At 34.0% G+C, this 15,274-nt stretch overlaps 1 protein-coding gene across 2 annotated transcripts in view; it reads left to right on the top strand.

Moving 5' to 3' along the window:
- LOC724468 overlaps positions 1–15,274 on the top strand; it is a 338,444-nt gene that overhangs the window by 256,871 nt on the left and 66,299 nt on the right. For both annotated transcript variants that reach the window (XM_026445880.1, XM_026445879.1), the window contains 2 exons: positions 4,614–4,865; positions 13,158–13,475. In XM_026445880.1, the coding sequence (XP_026301665.1) occupies positions 4,614–4,865; positions 13,158–13,475 (570 nt within the window). The remainder of the gene's footprint in view (positions 1–4,613; positions 4,866–13,157; positions 13,476–15,274) is intronic.

The following is a 15,274-nucleotide window of genomic DNA, read 5'->3' as shown; positions in this document are numbered from 1 at the left end:
ATTACAATACAAAATTAACTAATAAAATTTGTTCACTTACAATATAGAATTAATGTTTTTTATAATAATTATCTATCATATATAATAGATTAGTTAATCGCAATATTATTATATATAAAATATATATAAAATTAACATTTGCTTACGTTATGATATTTTCACAGTAGTATTGTTAGAAATGATATAAATCATTCGAAAATAATTTATTTTTTTCAAATAACATCCTATTTGTGAACATTTTTATTTTCAATAAATTTATTTTTTCAATTTAATTGGAGTAAATATTCGTTTTTTTTTTTTTTTATTTCAAATAAAAAGTACTCAATCCTGAATGATATTTTATATTCGCAAAATAATTTAATTATAACAGTTAAGCATAACACATCTGTTTTCTTGTGAAAAATAAATCAACGTAAAATGTTGACCGTTTAAATAAACGCGAATGAAGAGTAAATGATGAAATTATTAACATATTTAAAAAAAAATCTTCTTAATAAATCACAATTGATTATGACATTTATATGTAATTTAAATTATTATATCTCAATATACGTGACCAAATCAATAAGAACTATTGCAATAAAATATCTTGCTATCTATTGGTTATATAAACAAACATTTTAATGAATTTAACTCGTTAAATAAATACAATTTAATTTCCTTTATATCTAATATTAAAATTTTTTATTTAATATTTTTTTTCAATTACGTTATACGCTTTTTAAAAATTCTATTCAACTTTATGAGAAAAAATGTCTAGATATTAATTTCCATATCTTTTTTTTTAGACCTTTGTCATCATGAGGATTTTTCAAGTGTTGGCAACCTTGAGAGGGTCGGACAGGAAGGAGTTAGGGGGGACACGATGGTCGAATTCATTTTAATTTCGTTAACACGGCCCTCTTTCGCGATACCTTCGTTTACCTTTGTGATTCGTGACAAAGGAAAATAAAGCGTAACTATAATTAATCAGTGGGACATACCTTCGAATTAATTATGTTGAAACGGTTGGTCGGGGATAATTTCGGCGGTGGAAGAAGGGAAGTCGATTCTAATAACGAATAAATGACGATGAAAATTTGAGGCGGACACCGGAGCAAAAAAAGAATGACACGAAGTTCACGCGAGAATAAATAAATAAATGAGACGACAGGAAGAATAACAGGGAAGTTGGAAATAGGAGGAAGACACGACATTGCACTTTTTCCATTTCCAACCTTTGAAAATTACATCTGCCTACGTCCTTCTTCCCGACTTTTCCTTCTTTCTTCTCCATTTTCCTCTCGTTTCTTTTTTTTTCGTTTCTACGACAGTTGTCAACGTCGTAAGGTTACGTGTATGTATTTGTCTAAATACTTATGAACATAAAAAAATATGTAATAAAAAAGAAAACTAATATAGAGTATATAAAAAAGTGTAGAATAGAATATAAAGAATAGAATATATATTCGTTTATTCGAGTAATTTCTTTCTGATAATGAAGTGTATAAAACGTAGTATAGAGAGGTCGCAAAAGCATATAGAATAGAGTATTTAAAAAAGTATAGAATAGAATATAAAGAATTGAATATAGTATATATATATATATATATATATATATATATATACATAGAAATATAAAAAATAGAGTATATTCGTTCATTCGAGTAATTTCTTTCTGATAGTGAAGTGTATAGAGCGTAGTATAGAGAGGACATGAAAATATATGGAATAGAATATATAAAAAAGTATAGAATAGAGTATAAAGAATTGAATATAGTATATATATACATAGAAATATAAAAAATAGAGTATATATTCGTTTATTCGAGTAATTTCTTCTTGATAGTGAAGTGTAGTATAGAGAGGACACGAAAGTATATGGAATAGAGTATATAAAAAAGTACAGAATAGAATATATAAAAAAGTATAGAATGGATATATATAACGAATATATATTCGTTCATTCGAGTAATTTTTCTTCATAGTCAAGTGTATAGAACATACTATAGAGAGAACGCAAGAGTATTCAAAATAGATTATAAAGAATACAATATAGTATATAATATAAAGAATAGAATATATATTCGTTCATTCGAGTAATTTCTTCTTGATAATGAAGTGTATAGAAGGTAGTATAGAGAGAATGCAAAAATATGGAATAGAATAGAGTATATAAAATATATTGATAATTATTTGAATAATTTCTTCCTAGAATAGAATATATATAATATGTGTATATTAAGAATAAATATAGAAGTATGTAGAATATAGAATGCAAAGAAATATACAGAATAGAGTATATAAAAAAATATAGAAATATATAAAGAATAGAATATAATATAACACAGAAATATAACATAGAAATATAAAGAATAGAGTATATATTCGAGTAATTTCTTCCTGATAGTAAAGTGTATAGAATATAGTATAGGGAAGACGAAAAATATAGAATAGAATAGAGTACATAAAAAAATATAGAATAAAGTATAAAGAATAAAATATAGTATGGTACATAGAAATATAAAGAATAGAGTATATATTCGTTCATTTGAATAATTTCTTCCTGATAATGAACTGTATAGAACGTAGTATAGAGAGAACGCAAAAGTATACAGAATAGAGTATATAAAAAAATATAGAATAGAGTATAAAGAATAAAATATAATATAGTACAGAGAAATATAAAGAAAAGAATATATATTCGAGTAATTACTTCCTGATAGTGAAGTGTATAGAACGTAGTATAGAGAGGACGCAAAAGTATGGAATAGAATAGAGTATATAAAATATATTAATAATTATTTGAATAATTTCTTCCTAGAATAGAATATATATAATATGTGTATAATAAGAATAAATATAGAAGTATATAGAATATAGAGTGCAAAGAAGTATAGAGAGTGGAATAGAATTATGGAAATATTTGAATAATTTTTTTCGAACGTATACTGAATACACTATATATAATATAGAAAAATATAGAAACAAAAATATAGAATAGAGTATATATTTTGAATTGGACAAATATTCGTGATAATTATTCTTCCGTGAGGGTGAGAAAGCGTGTCGATGTTTCGTTGGTCGTAATAATTTCACGTTCTCGAAATATTTTTCATCAATTTCGGCAAATTCCAATGATCGTAAATCGAAGATGAAAAACCGGAAATGTTCGAAACGACAAAAATTCAGTATTCGAATCACGATTGATGGAGAGTTACGATATATTACGTGTCCGCGTAAACGTTCGCGGGGAGAAATCGATGGTTCTTTTGAAAATACAATCCTACGCCGTCATAAACTGGTATAAAAACGATGCTGGATCGAGTTCGAAGATAAACGACACCGCGAGCGAGGAGGAAAGACAATGAAACGGTCATTGGCAGCGATTTAATGGTTTCCAACCCCCGTTGACATTTTTCTTTTCTTTCCCTCCCCTTTTTTTTCCCTGGGATTATTGTTGCACGAACGATTTCCACGTGTATTAGAAAGAGAAAAGGAAAGAAGAAAGGGTTTTGTCGTTGTTTCTGTGCACCGATTGGAACGATTCATTCGATGCTTACGATTCACGATGAAATCGAGTCCATTCGAGTCGTAACTTGAAAATACTCTCTGAAAAGTTATGAAAATATAAATTGAGAATAACAAGTTTCAAGTTTTATTTGATCATGAAAGATAAAAAGTAAGTGGAAAAGAATCGTGGCGTTGAAAAATTAATTTTAATGTAACGTGGAAACGTAAATTATAACAATTAAAAATAATATTGTTTTAATTTACGAGTCGTTTTAGAAAAACCTCTTTTACCAGAGTCGTCGTCAAACGTGCAATTATTCCATCATCTTGATAATACTCTCTTTTAGTAGATATAAAATCTTTGTATATGAAAAAGCAGATTTGTTATCTCTGATTAAAGAAAAAGAGGAAAAAAAAAAAAGAGAGAAAGAGTCGCGAGAGAAGCTTGGATGGTCGATCCTATTTTTCTCTGAGCCATGGCAACACCTGCGCGTGGAAAAGTTGCGCCAATGTCCCAACGTCACTTTTCCAACCGGAAAGAAAGAAATCGTCGGGAATATCCTCGGTTAAAGTTACTCCCGGCCATGAACTTCCTACTCAAAAAGATTCGTCATCGTCTGCAATATCCCCCTCCACGAGGCCCGACTTTCTGTACACGAGAAGAACTTATGGCTGTTCGACGAAACTTAATGCATCCTCGTGTCGTGTACACGTGACTCTATAGATGCCTTTCTAGAGTTGTTGTCCAACTACACGTATACACGATAGTTTGTGTACATACAAATATCAGTAAGCGAAAAAAAGACAGAAAAGAAGAAGAAGCAGAGAAAAATTTATATACTGAAGAATAATATATACCGAGTTTTGAACTTAGCGATACTAGCGCCATTTGACTATTACTAATATACAAGTAAACTTGTATCTATATCTATCTGTTTCTTTAATTATTCCTTTTACTTTTCCACTTTTCAAATTTATCCTCGAAAATGAAAAATGGAAAAATAAAATGGACTTTAAAGGAATAATAATTTTAATCATCAAGATTATTTTACAAATTTCGAACAATTTACTTATACGGAGAGCATCGAAAATTGATCTTAAGTTTTCATCGATCGTTTCAGCATACTGCCACAGCAGAAACTCCCTGTCATCGCTGTGCTCGTACATCACAGGAGATGCCTTGCTCTATTCGATGTTCCGGGAGGAGGCGATACCTGTGCCCTGCCCTTTCCGTGGACCTATGACGTTCTCGTACAACCGTGGCCACGGGACCTGCTCTGTGCCAGTCAGCAATGTCGACACCTGCACCGATGATAGCAGGCTGCTGTTCAGATACCAGGCGTGCCCCGATATATCGGCTTCCGAGAGCGCAGGTAAGCTCTCTGTTATTATAGAATATTGCATTTCGCTACTCTGATAGATTTAATAGATTCTCGATACTGAGAAATTAACCATCCAACCTTAACTTTTCGATACGTTATAACTAACGCTATAATAATATAACGGTATATAGCTTACGTAGTGTATGAATAGAGTATATATAGTAGCTTATAGATTTAATAGCAAACTAGGTATTAAGTTTACCTACTATATATAACTGATCCAACTGTATCAACTGTATAATCTTTCGATTATTCTTCATACATTCCATTCCAATATACTTCTATTCTTCGCCACGTACAATATATTTGTATAAATGAGATTTAATAAGAAAAAGTGGCATCAATCCACGATTTGAAATCGAAATAATCACGGTTATAACGGTAATTCGAAATGCTAACTTATTTCCGATCGAATCGTTTCGAGTAAAACTTGCCTCTGCATTCGCAATTAATCTTATTCGGAAATAGATTCATTCGAATCCAATGACCGTGGTAATACTCGCCCCGTTTAAACATCCCTTCCTTCGGGGTCCAAAGGATGAATATTAAACGAGTCTTCGGGTGAACGGCATTTATAATCCCAACCGCCCCTTCTTGAAATCGTCACACTTAAGAAACTATGATTCGGGAGTTGGACACTCGAAACTTTCGAATTCTAGAACCCTTTCCCTCCCGTGTCACCCGATTAATGGTTCAAAGGGTCAGGGGTCGGGCACCGATTAGATGTGATTTTCACCCCCCACTCCCCCCTCCCTTCCTCGTGCATTCGTTAGTCGTGGCCCAGAGCTCGATTTCCGGTGAAAGATGGGGGAAAGGGAGGGGGGGAGGCGGCCATTAGACGCACATCCGATAAGGGGAGCTAACGATTTCTGTTGGTGGTGGTGGTGGTGGTGGAAAATTAAACGGAAGGACGGGCAGGAAAAACGATAAGTCGACGACACGTCGAACTTGTCACGTTCCTATCTTATCGGGGGATGTCTCGCCGAGGATTTTGTAAGAAGATTGGCGTTAAACGCGACGCTCTGTACGTAATATCGGGGTTTTAAAAATTATCTCAACCGTTTAAGAGGTTATGTCGCCCGTATATCAATAGAGTTGATTAGTAAATTGTGTGCTTGCAAAAGTATTGTAATGAAAATATTACATCATCGAATATTGAATACAAAGATCTCGTCAAGGATTCGAGAAGCCTGATTTTACTTTAAAACTGATCTTAATTCGAGCCATTAATCCTTGAGAGGTTATGTTATATTCGTCAACATGTATTAACAGAGTTATTAGTAAATTGTGAACGTTTATAATAAAAATATTGTATCATGAATATTAAATGTAAAGATCTGGTCGAGGATTCAAGAAGTCTGATATCATTTTTAAATTTTAATTATATCTTTATAAAATTATATTGCATATATTCGTCAACAAAGATTGATAGAAGTAGAATAGTAAATTGTAAACATTTGAGAAACTTCATATTATTTTTTTATATTTGAAATGATCTTAACCCTTCAAGTTGTTCGTATCGTAATATATTAATGTAAATAAAAATCTACAGAAATATTGGGAATAAATAATGTAATAACGATTAGAACGTACCATTACGAAATATCTAGCAGATGAGAAAAAAATATGAAATATAAATTATTGTTACTTATTTATTTAAAAAAATGAAACGAAATCTTTATTTAAAATCTGTAACATGTATATTCATAAAAAAAATTATTTTTCCATATAACATAATATTTATTAGAAATAGATACAATAAGAATACTAGGAGAGAAAAATTTTAATCCTAATGTAATTAAACAAACTTTCAACTATATCAACTATTTCCGTATCGAGTAAAAATTAATACTTTTAATTAAAAAATTAATTAAAAAAAAATTTTAATTAAAAAATTTAATTAAAAAAAAAAAAAGAAAGAGAGACTTATTCCAAAATTTTTCCATAATTCAAATAATAATCCTTCTTCCCGATCGTTGTTACCGATCGAAATTACCTCAAAAAAGTGTCGGATATTTCGAACAGCAGACCGTTTACGAGGCACGTTGGAGAACGAGGGACAGGGTTAAATGGCCGAATGAGCCGAGAATCGTCCCTTTTCACTCCCTAACGAAGGTCCCCCTCCCGAAACCACGGGACTCGTTTTGCTCCATTTCGACTTCGTTAAACTTCCGTGGCGGGGTTGGATTCTCGATCGACAGAGAGAGAGAGAGAGAGAGCGAGAGAGAGTCAAGCGCGAACAGTTTTCGAAGGGCCCCTCCCTCCACCCCTTTTTCCAGTCGAGTCAGAGACGGGAGGAGGAAGACAGGGAGGGAGAGGGGAAGAGCAATCTTAATGGACCGAACGAACGAACAGAGCAAATAACGAATAAGGGAAGTTTCACGGTTGACCGTCTTTGCAGGCAGTTGGCCAAAAATTCAACTATCTCGGTTGTGCAAAATTCCAAATGTGACGGTATGATGGTTCGAAATTTCAGGATGCGACGCAGGAAATTGTTAAGAGGCGAGGGAGGAGGGGAGGGCATCTGGATGGTAATTTGGCGGATAGTTCGTGTCGTTTGCATCGTTTACAGCGTATATACAGCGTGTCCAGTTTTGAGCCATAAACGAGAATTTTAATTTAATTGCGGGGAAAATAATCGTGCAATTGTTGGTAAATTGAACGGTTCGGTTTCGAGAGAAATCGAAGCTCGAATTTTTTTCGTATTTTGTATAAATACAAAAAAAAAATTTTTTTTGAATTAAAATTCTTTTCGTATTTTTATTAAATATGAATGGTAAATTTATACTCGTGCACTTATACAGTAAAGGTGTTGAATTTTAATTTCGTCGAATATGGAAAATAAAGGAGGAGAACAGTCAAAACTCAAAATTCTGCCCTTTCTGAATAATAAAAAAGAGCAATGAATGAAATAGAACCGATTGAAGAGAGGTATAAAATGAATATCTACGATATTTATAAATATTTATAGATAAAAAAGAAAAATAATAAAATAGAATAAAATTGGACACCCGGTACGTACAGTCCGCCGAGGAAAAGCTGGATAACCGCGATTTATAAATGGCAGGGGCACATTTCACGATCGTGATACGTGGCACAAAGGGAGTCATATCGATTTAACTTTCGAAAATTCCTCGCGATCGTGATCGACTCGACTCGACTCGACCCGTGTCCCCCCGGCTGCCAGAGGAATAGGACCGTCTCGTCGGTTACATCCCACCGAAATTGTTTTTATTTTGATGGACATTTTGCGCGAAAACGCTCGACCGTATCGCCGTTAAATCGAATTAACCTTCGATGCAAAACACACGCGTGAAGGCAAAAAAAAAAAAAAGAGAAAAAAAAAAAAGAAAAAAACAGAGAACAAGCTGGTATAGATGCTCTTTTAGATCCATCCCGCTCGCGTATGATCTCTGTATCGACATGTTTGACGCGGCGAAACACGAATTTCCAAGCCTCGTGAACAACTTCGTGAATGATTCCCATCCTACTACTTTTTATTCGCGATTATTCGTGCGGAAAATTTCGTAGAGAAAAGTTTTTCAAATAGTTGTCTTGGAAACGAGGTCGGGGCTTATTATTTACACCAGCTATTGAAATTTTCGTTCGAGGATGAAACGAGACGGGGATAGAATTCGTAATTTCATTATTAATTACAACAATTAATTTTTTACATGAGGGAAAAAGGGGAGAAAAAAAGGATTGGAAACACAGTTTCAACGATTGATTCCTCGACCGTGTTATAAATTGATCGAATTAACGTGACCTCGAAACGTAGTTAATTATCGGGCAATGATCGACGAAATCGTGTTACCGTGAATGAATAGGAAACTTTGCCACCTGTTCACGCCGTGGGCCTAATATCACTCGTTGCGTAATGCAATTTCGTGAAATTGTTCGCGTCCCAGCTTTGAGCTCGATGATTTGGGGGTGGAGGGGAGGGGATGCTCGATAACCCTCGATATTAAATTGAACGCCTGTTTTCGGGAAAGGAGAGGAAGAGTAAACTATACGCCGGTTGATGCCTTTGTGTTAATTCCTTTGTAGAGAGCGTCGGCCAAAAGCAAATAATTCGGCATAATTCAAACTTAATTAAGTCAGGTTTAGATTAGTGAGAAATCCACAGTTTTGAATGAGCGTGTTGTTCGTCGACAGGAGGGATATAATTTGATCGTTGTTTCGTTAAAAAGATCGAGTTTTTTTTTTTTTTTTTTAAGAAAAAGTATATGCATCGGTGCAAAATTATGCTTCAGAATTTAACACTTGTTGTTTCGTCCTCTGTTAATTATCACAAAAAGTATCAAATTAGAGAGAAAATCGCGTGGAATCGAATGTTGATTACCTTTGTCGTGCAACGATATAATTAGGCGATATAAATATATCCTGAATGTTTTCAACTTTGACTTTTCTCCGTGAAACGAATTGAATTTTTTTCTTTCTTTTTTATTTTTTTTTTTTTCCCCAAACGATGCCTCTCGCGTGTTTGCATATAGTGGCGCAAAGTGCATCGAAATTATTTTTTTCATAGAACGTTGTGCCGGTTGGACGCGCTAGAAAATGCAGCTTTATATACCCCGTGCGACATAATTTCGGCCGATTCGAATCAAAATTTTCACTTTTTTCTTTTTTTTTCCCCCCTCGTTTATCGATATCAAGTATATCGATAGATCCTCGATTTCGATACGAGCTCTACTTGTTGTTCTCCAATGAATATAATTGTTCTTTAGATTTACGATACTCGATAGGATATCGTAGAAATCGTATGAAATCATAAAACAACGTGGCCTGGTGATTACCAGCGTTACAGATGGAACGATATATCATCCGGTGAATACAGTGTATATGGAGTGAAAAGTCGCGTGGAAACGAAGCGTGAAAAGCATTAATCAAAGAGGTTGAAAGCTTAGTTCAAAATGAATTGCGAAAATGTCGGATAGCCGATAATGCAACTAAGTCTCCAAGTGCCGTTTTAACGACTTAACTTGGAACAATGATCTCGATCACAATTCTAAAACAAAAAAAAAAAAAGATTCTGTATTAGCAAAATTGTTTTAAAATTCATAGTAGAATCTATTTTCTTCTCCTCCTTAGAATCGAAGATGAAATTAGATTTCTCAGATCAATCTTAAATAATATCGATTTCCCTTATTCTCGTGCAATATCGAAAACTCGCTATATAAAAATCTAAAACTAGTAATAAAGGGAGGCCACGATAAAGTTTCGCTCGCTCACGTTCAATAAGAAGTCACCGATACTTGATTGGTCGAAACGAAGCCATTCAAAGACGACAGTGAGACGACCGCGTCGTGAGAGAGTCGTGAGATCCGAGAAACGACAGGAAGAGCATCGAGAAGCGAGATTTCCGCGTGGAAAATGAGCTAACCCATCCCCATTGGAAGGGGGGGCAAGCTTTGGGCAAGGTTAGCAAAGAAGCAGCCCATCGAATACCAAAGAAACCAACAATTATCGGTCCAGATATGGCTGAAGACTCTGGAATCCTCGAAAGAGGTCAGAGAGGTAAAGAGCTCTGTGTTATCGACTGATCTTCTTGGATGGACACCTTCCTTCTCGATCTTTAACCAAGAAGGCTTTGGGAACGGCAGCTCCAGGATCTCAGAGGCGCGTATCTAAATCACATCTCGCGGAAAAGTCGGCTTTTCCCCATCTTTCTCTCTCTTTCTCTTTTTCTCTCCAGCGCTATTCCTCTCTCCGTCTTTTTCTCGTCTTATCATTCTTCGTTCCTTCCTCTAAGGTAGGAAGCCGGCAAAGCTTTTTTTGATTCCCGATCCGAGGACACCGTGAGCAATTTGCGAGGATTCCAGGGGAAAAAGCTCGTTCACCCCCGGTCCAGATTCCGGAGCATACGCTGGAAGCCTCGTTTCATCGAGTTTCCGCGTCGAATTTCATCTTGGATGATAGAGGCAGAGAGATGGAGAAGGGAATTTTGTTACCTTTTCCGTATCTATTGATCCATGCAGTTTCGTAACACGAGGCATTGAGCACGAGGTTAAGACCCTTTCCTGACTGACAGACATTGTTTGCAGACTGTACCAGTATCCGTATCATCTTGAAGTTGGATAGAGATAGAGAAGCGTCTATTGGCCCGTCTAGTTTCTAGTAAGAAATATAAAGCCTTGAATGGGGTTAAGGTCTATTTACATTGGCAGGCATTATCCAGTAACTGTCCTTTGTTGTATATAAGTATACAGTGTATATAAGATGAAGACAAAAAAAGATAGATGTTGCTAATTCTGCTACTTTTCTCGTGTTTGTACATAATGTAGTATAGCCAGAATAAAGCACTGAACGAGGTTAAGGCTTATTTGCACTAGCAAACGTTGTCTGCAGACCTGCAGTCATCATCTTAGAGATAGAATCAGGGATAGAGATGGGGAAGCCTCTATTGGCTCATATAGCTTCGTAAGAATAAAGCGTTGAATGAGGTTAAGGTCTATTTGCATTGGTACAGACCGCATACACTGTCTTCATTATCGTGTTTATCCTCATAAGTCTTGAATGAAGTTAAGATCAATTATCTTATATCAAGATGGACACAAATGAACGATCTCCATTTTTTGGAAAAATTCTTTTTTTTTAGCGTCAAAGTACACATCTGATGCTTAATAATTTTCAAAAAATAATTAGACTTGATTAGTTTGGGTTATAAAATACAAAATACATTGCTAAAATGAAATAAAGTCAACAGAATAAATATTAGAATCTCCAGATATTACATCAATTACTTAATATATTTATTTTATCTAATACGTATGATCTCAAATGAAAAATTGAATTGACAAATACTTTAAAATGAATCAGATCTAATTTCTGTTAAAATAACGAGAGTAGATCAATCGAGTCATTTATTTAAATTTTAAAACAAAAAGAGATATAAATATTAGAACTATAATGGTGTTTCAGAAAATTATTCCAATGATATACAATATCGTTTTACCATAGTAACCGACTGTTTCGGATGGAAAGCTTTCTATTTCGTTATTTTTTTTTTGTTCCCGGTTATAACTTTTCGTTGTTCAACCGAGTTTCCAATCAGAGTTTACCTATGTTTTGTGTCTTCCATGGAATCGAAACTCGCCCCATGCTACTATTAACGCCCTACAAGTCAAACAAAATGCTTCGAAACAATATGTTATATAGATGTACACCGGATTATATGTCGGTTGAAACGAAACTTTTATCTGTGAACATCTGATAAAACTATAAAAAAAACGAGAGAGGAAAGAAAATCGAAAACAAGGAAATATCTCACGTATCTCCACCAATCCAGCAAATGACTAACACGTTTCATCTTACCAAATCGAACTTCGTTTTCAAACCGATTCGATCATTGTCAACAACAAAGAATCTTTTCCCATATGTTCGATCAAACAACCCTGATCGTCACTCTGCGTGGAAAGCAGTTACGCGTATGATCGTTTCGTTAGTGAAGCATCGTCATTCTGAGCCAGGAGAAATTAACGAAAAAAAAAAAAAAAAAAGAGGAAGTGGCTAGAAAATCGTGTCAAACGAATTTTCCAATAAATGTAACTGGTGTTCAATTTGGCGCTATGTGTCATGCTACAAAGGACCAGAACCGTGCGGATATACGATCGAAACAGGATAACCTGAAACTCTCCACTGATCGAGATTAGCCTAGTCGATTGTACGACGAAACTGGTTTTGTTGAAAAATAATTTTTATCTGGGATACGTGACCAGTGACAGTTACTGGATCCTCTTAAAAGGCATTTTTAATTAGATGATCGTATATTCTGGAATAATTCTTTGTCTATTTTTCTTCAAACAAAAGCTATCTAAAAGCTAAATAGTAGATGACACTTGATACTCGATAAAGTTGGACGAGTATCGAAGATGTAAATGGAATAGTGGAATTGAAATTTGATTGGGTTAACTAAAAGAATTGTCTTTTTCTATGTTTCGATGAATGAAAGAGAAGCAGAGCTGAAAATTTGAACAAAGGGTATCAATTTCATAATTTGTCAAAAACAATTCTCTATTAGATGTGCACTTTCGCTTTTTCTTTCCAGTCACAAATAAAGATCCAATAAAGATTCTCTCAAATGTACAATTCTACAATCTCAATTTTAATATATAACACTTTCCAATTATTAGTTGTTTTTAAAAAAAAACTCATTTTCTCAAACGAAAAACAATTTTTAAAAATAACAACAATCAATGAAATAACAACATCGCCACGAGTCGGATAAACTCGTGCCAAATGTCATCGACTTTTGTTAAAAATAGTTGTTTATGTCGGTTTCAGTCGAGGAGTTGGAGTGTCTGGCTACCTGGAAGGAGGGTAGTAGCCGCTACCTGGTCGGCCGTTTGCATCACGGACACGCGTCCAGTAACGAAGATCGATACCGATGCTTCGTCTACGAGAAGGCTGGGCAGACAGTGCAGAGCAATCTGCACAGAGCTGCCATGGGCATAGGAGCCATGGATCACGATGTCGGTTTGCAGAGTGGACCGGTGCCCGAGGGCGCGGCCGAGATATACCGGGTGGCGCAGAGCGGAGACGCCACTTGCAACGGACTGTTTAGCCCGATGGAGGGGTCTCGGACTATGACGCTCATGAAAGGTGAAGTACAATTATTTTTGTCTCGAGAAATCGATGTGTGTCAATTAAAATTTTGCTCGAACATACAATTTACCGATTGAGAGTGTTGTACGTATATATTTAATAATTGATTTAATTTTCATTATTAATTAGTAAAGTTTTCTTTTTTATAAATTCTTTCTAATAGTAACGCAAAATTTTATTAAGTAGCATATGTTAACTGTCTTAACAGATAAACATAACGTAAATACTTCACTGGATGAAGATTCTAAATATTTATATCTCTTTAGATAATTATATTTTTATGATATCCAATTGATTTGTACGAATAAACGAAATATTTAAAGAAAAACATTCACGTGTGAGAAAAATAAATGTGTATAGTTCGAAATCACGTGGCTCGAGATATTCAAGTGTCTGCTATTAAGAGAATGTGTCAAAATGGCGAAGCAGAAATATTTGCTGCTCCTCTTCCTCCTACCTACACCGCATTTTCCCTTTCTTCTTTAATTTTTTCTTTTTTCTTCCTGCACTTTCTTCTCCCGAAGTTTGCTAGCCCGTATCTTACAGCGCGTACAGTTTCACGGCAAACTTCGTTAACGGATTTCACTTCGGTAGATTTGCAGGATCTCGCGCTTTAAGCGGCGCCCCGCAGTCTGCAAGACCGCGCCACTTTCTTTGCAGCAATCGTTTTAAATCGAGAGAGAGAGAGAGAGAAAGAGAGAGAGAGTCGTCTGAACGCGCTGAGGTGAGAGAGAAGAGGTAGAGGGCGACACTGGTAATAAGATCAAGCGTATCCCAGTCATTAATCGAAGAGATGTCGGTTATTTGTTGCAACAATGAAGTAATTTAAAATATTTACATTTATCAAGTTTGTTGGTTGAGAAAAATCAATTGTTATTTTTTGCTGCAGTACTCGAGATAACTAAAAATTTATATTTATCGAATTATTGTTAAAAGTAATTTTGTAACAATTTTGAATTTTTTGAAGTTTTTATAACAATCTCGAAATATTTAAAATCTTAATAGTTTTGTTATTTTGCAACAAATGATTAATATATAGGAACATTGATAAATTGGAAGATAAATTTGAATAATTTTATAAATGAAACGAAGTAAGATTAAACATTAATCGAATAGATTATTTTATAAATATTTTTTTACAAATTAATTTTCATGATTATTTTTTAAAAATCTCGTAATTATTATATATAATTTAATATACAAATGAGTGTATCTATCTCATAAAATGATATTATTTTTAAATAATTGAAGTGGAAAGAAAAATTCAAATAGAATTATAGAAATTCTGTAATAAAAGTAACAATCAAACTTGACCATATTATTAAACAAAGAGATTATACATCAATCAACTGAGCATTCATGATTCTTAACACTATGACGCGAAACTAGCGCCACGTGGCTATTAACTACTAGTACCAAATATTCTCGTGTTTTATTCATTTATTTATCCATGTTAAATTACTTATTATCTCAACAAACAGTTAATTCTTAACGTATCATAAGACAATTTGTGACTTTTTCATATTTTAAAAATAAAAAATATAACTGAATTTTCTAAATTTACACATAATCTGTTGCATGAATATTCCCTTAAACGTAATTAAGACTATCGATCTTATACATTATCCTTAACGTGACCAATGAAGAGACACTAGCACCACGTGACTATTAACTATTAAGTTCCATTTTTCGAATCATTTATTACTTCCACATATTTTTTATTTCTCAAAATATTCAATACAATTACATTTTCCTACAAACGTGACAAGAAGAAAATTTTATAAATTCCCAACGTA

The sequence above is a fragment of the Apis mellifera genome, linkage group LG16, assembly GCF_003254395.2.
Source record: "Apis mellifera strain DH4 linkage group LG16, Amel_HAv3.1, whole genome shotgun sequence".
NCBI lineage: Eukaryota > Metazoa > Arthropoda > Insecta > Hymenoptera > Apidae > Apis > Apis mellifera.
Note: the sequence above shows the minus strand (reverse complement) of the source record. Positions and strands in the feature narration are given on the sequence as shown.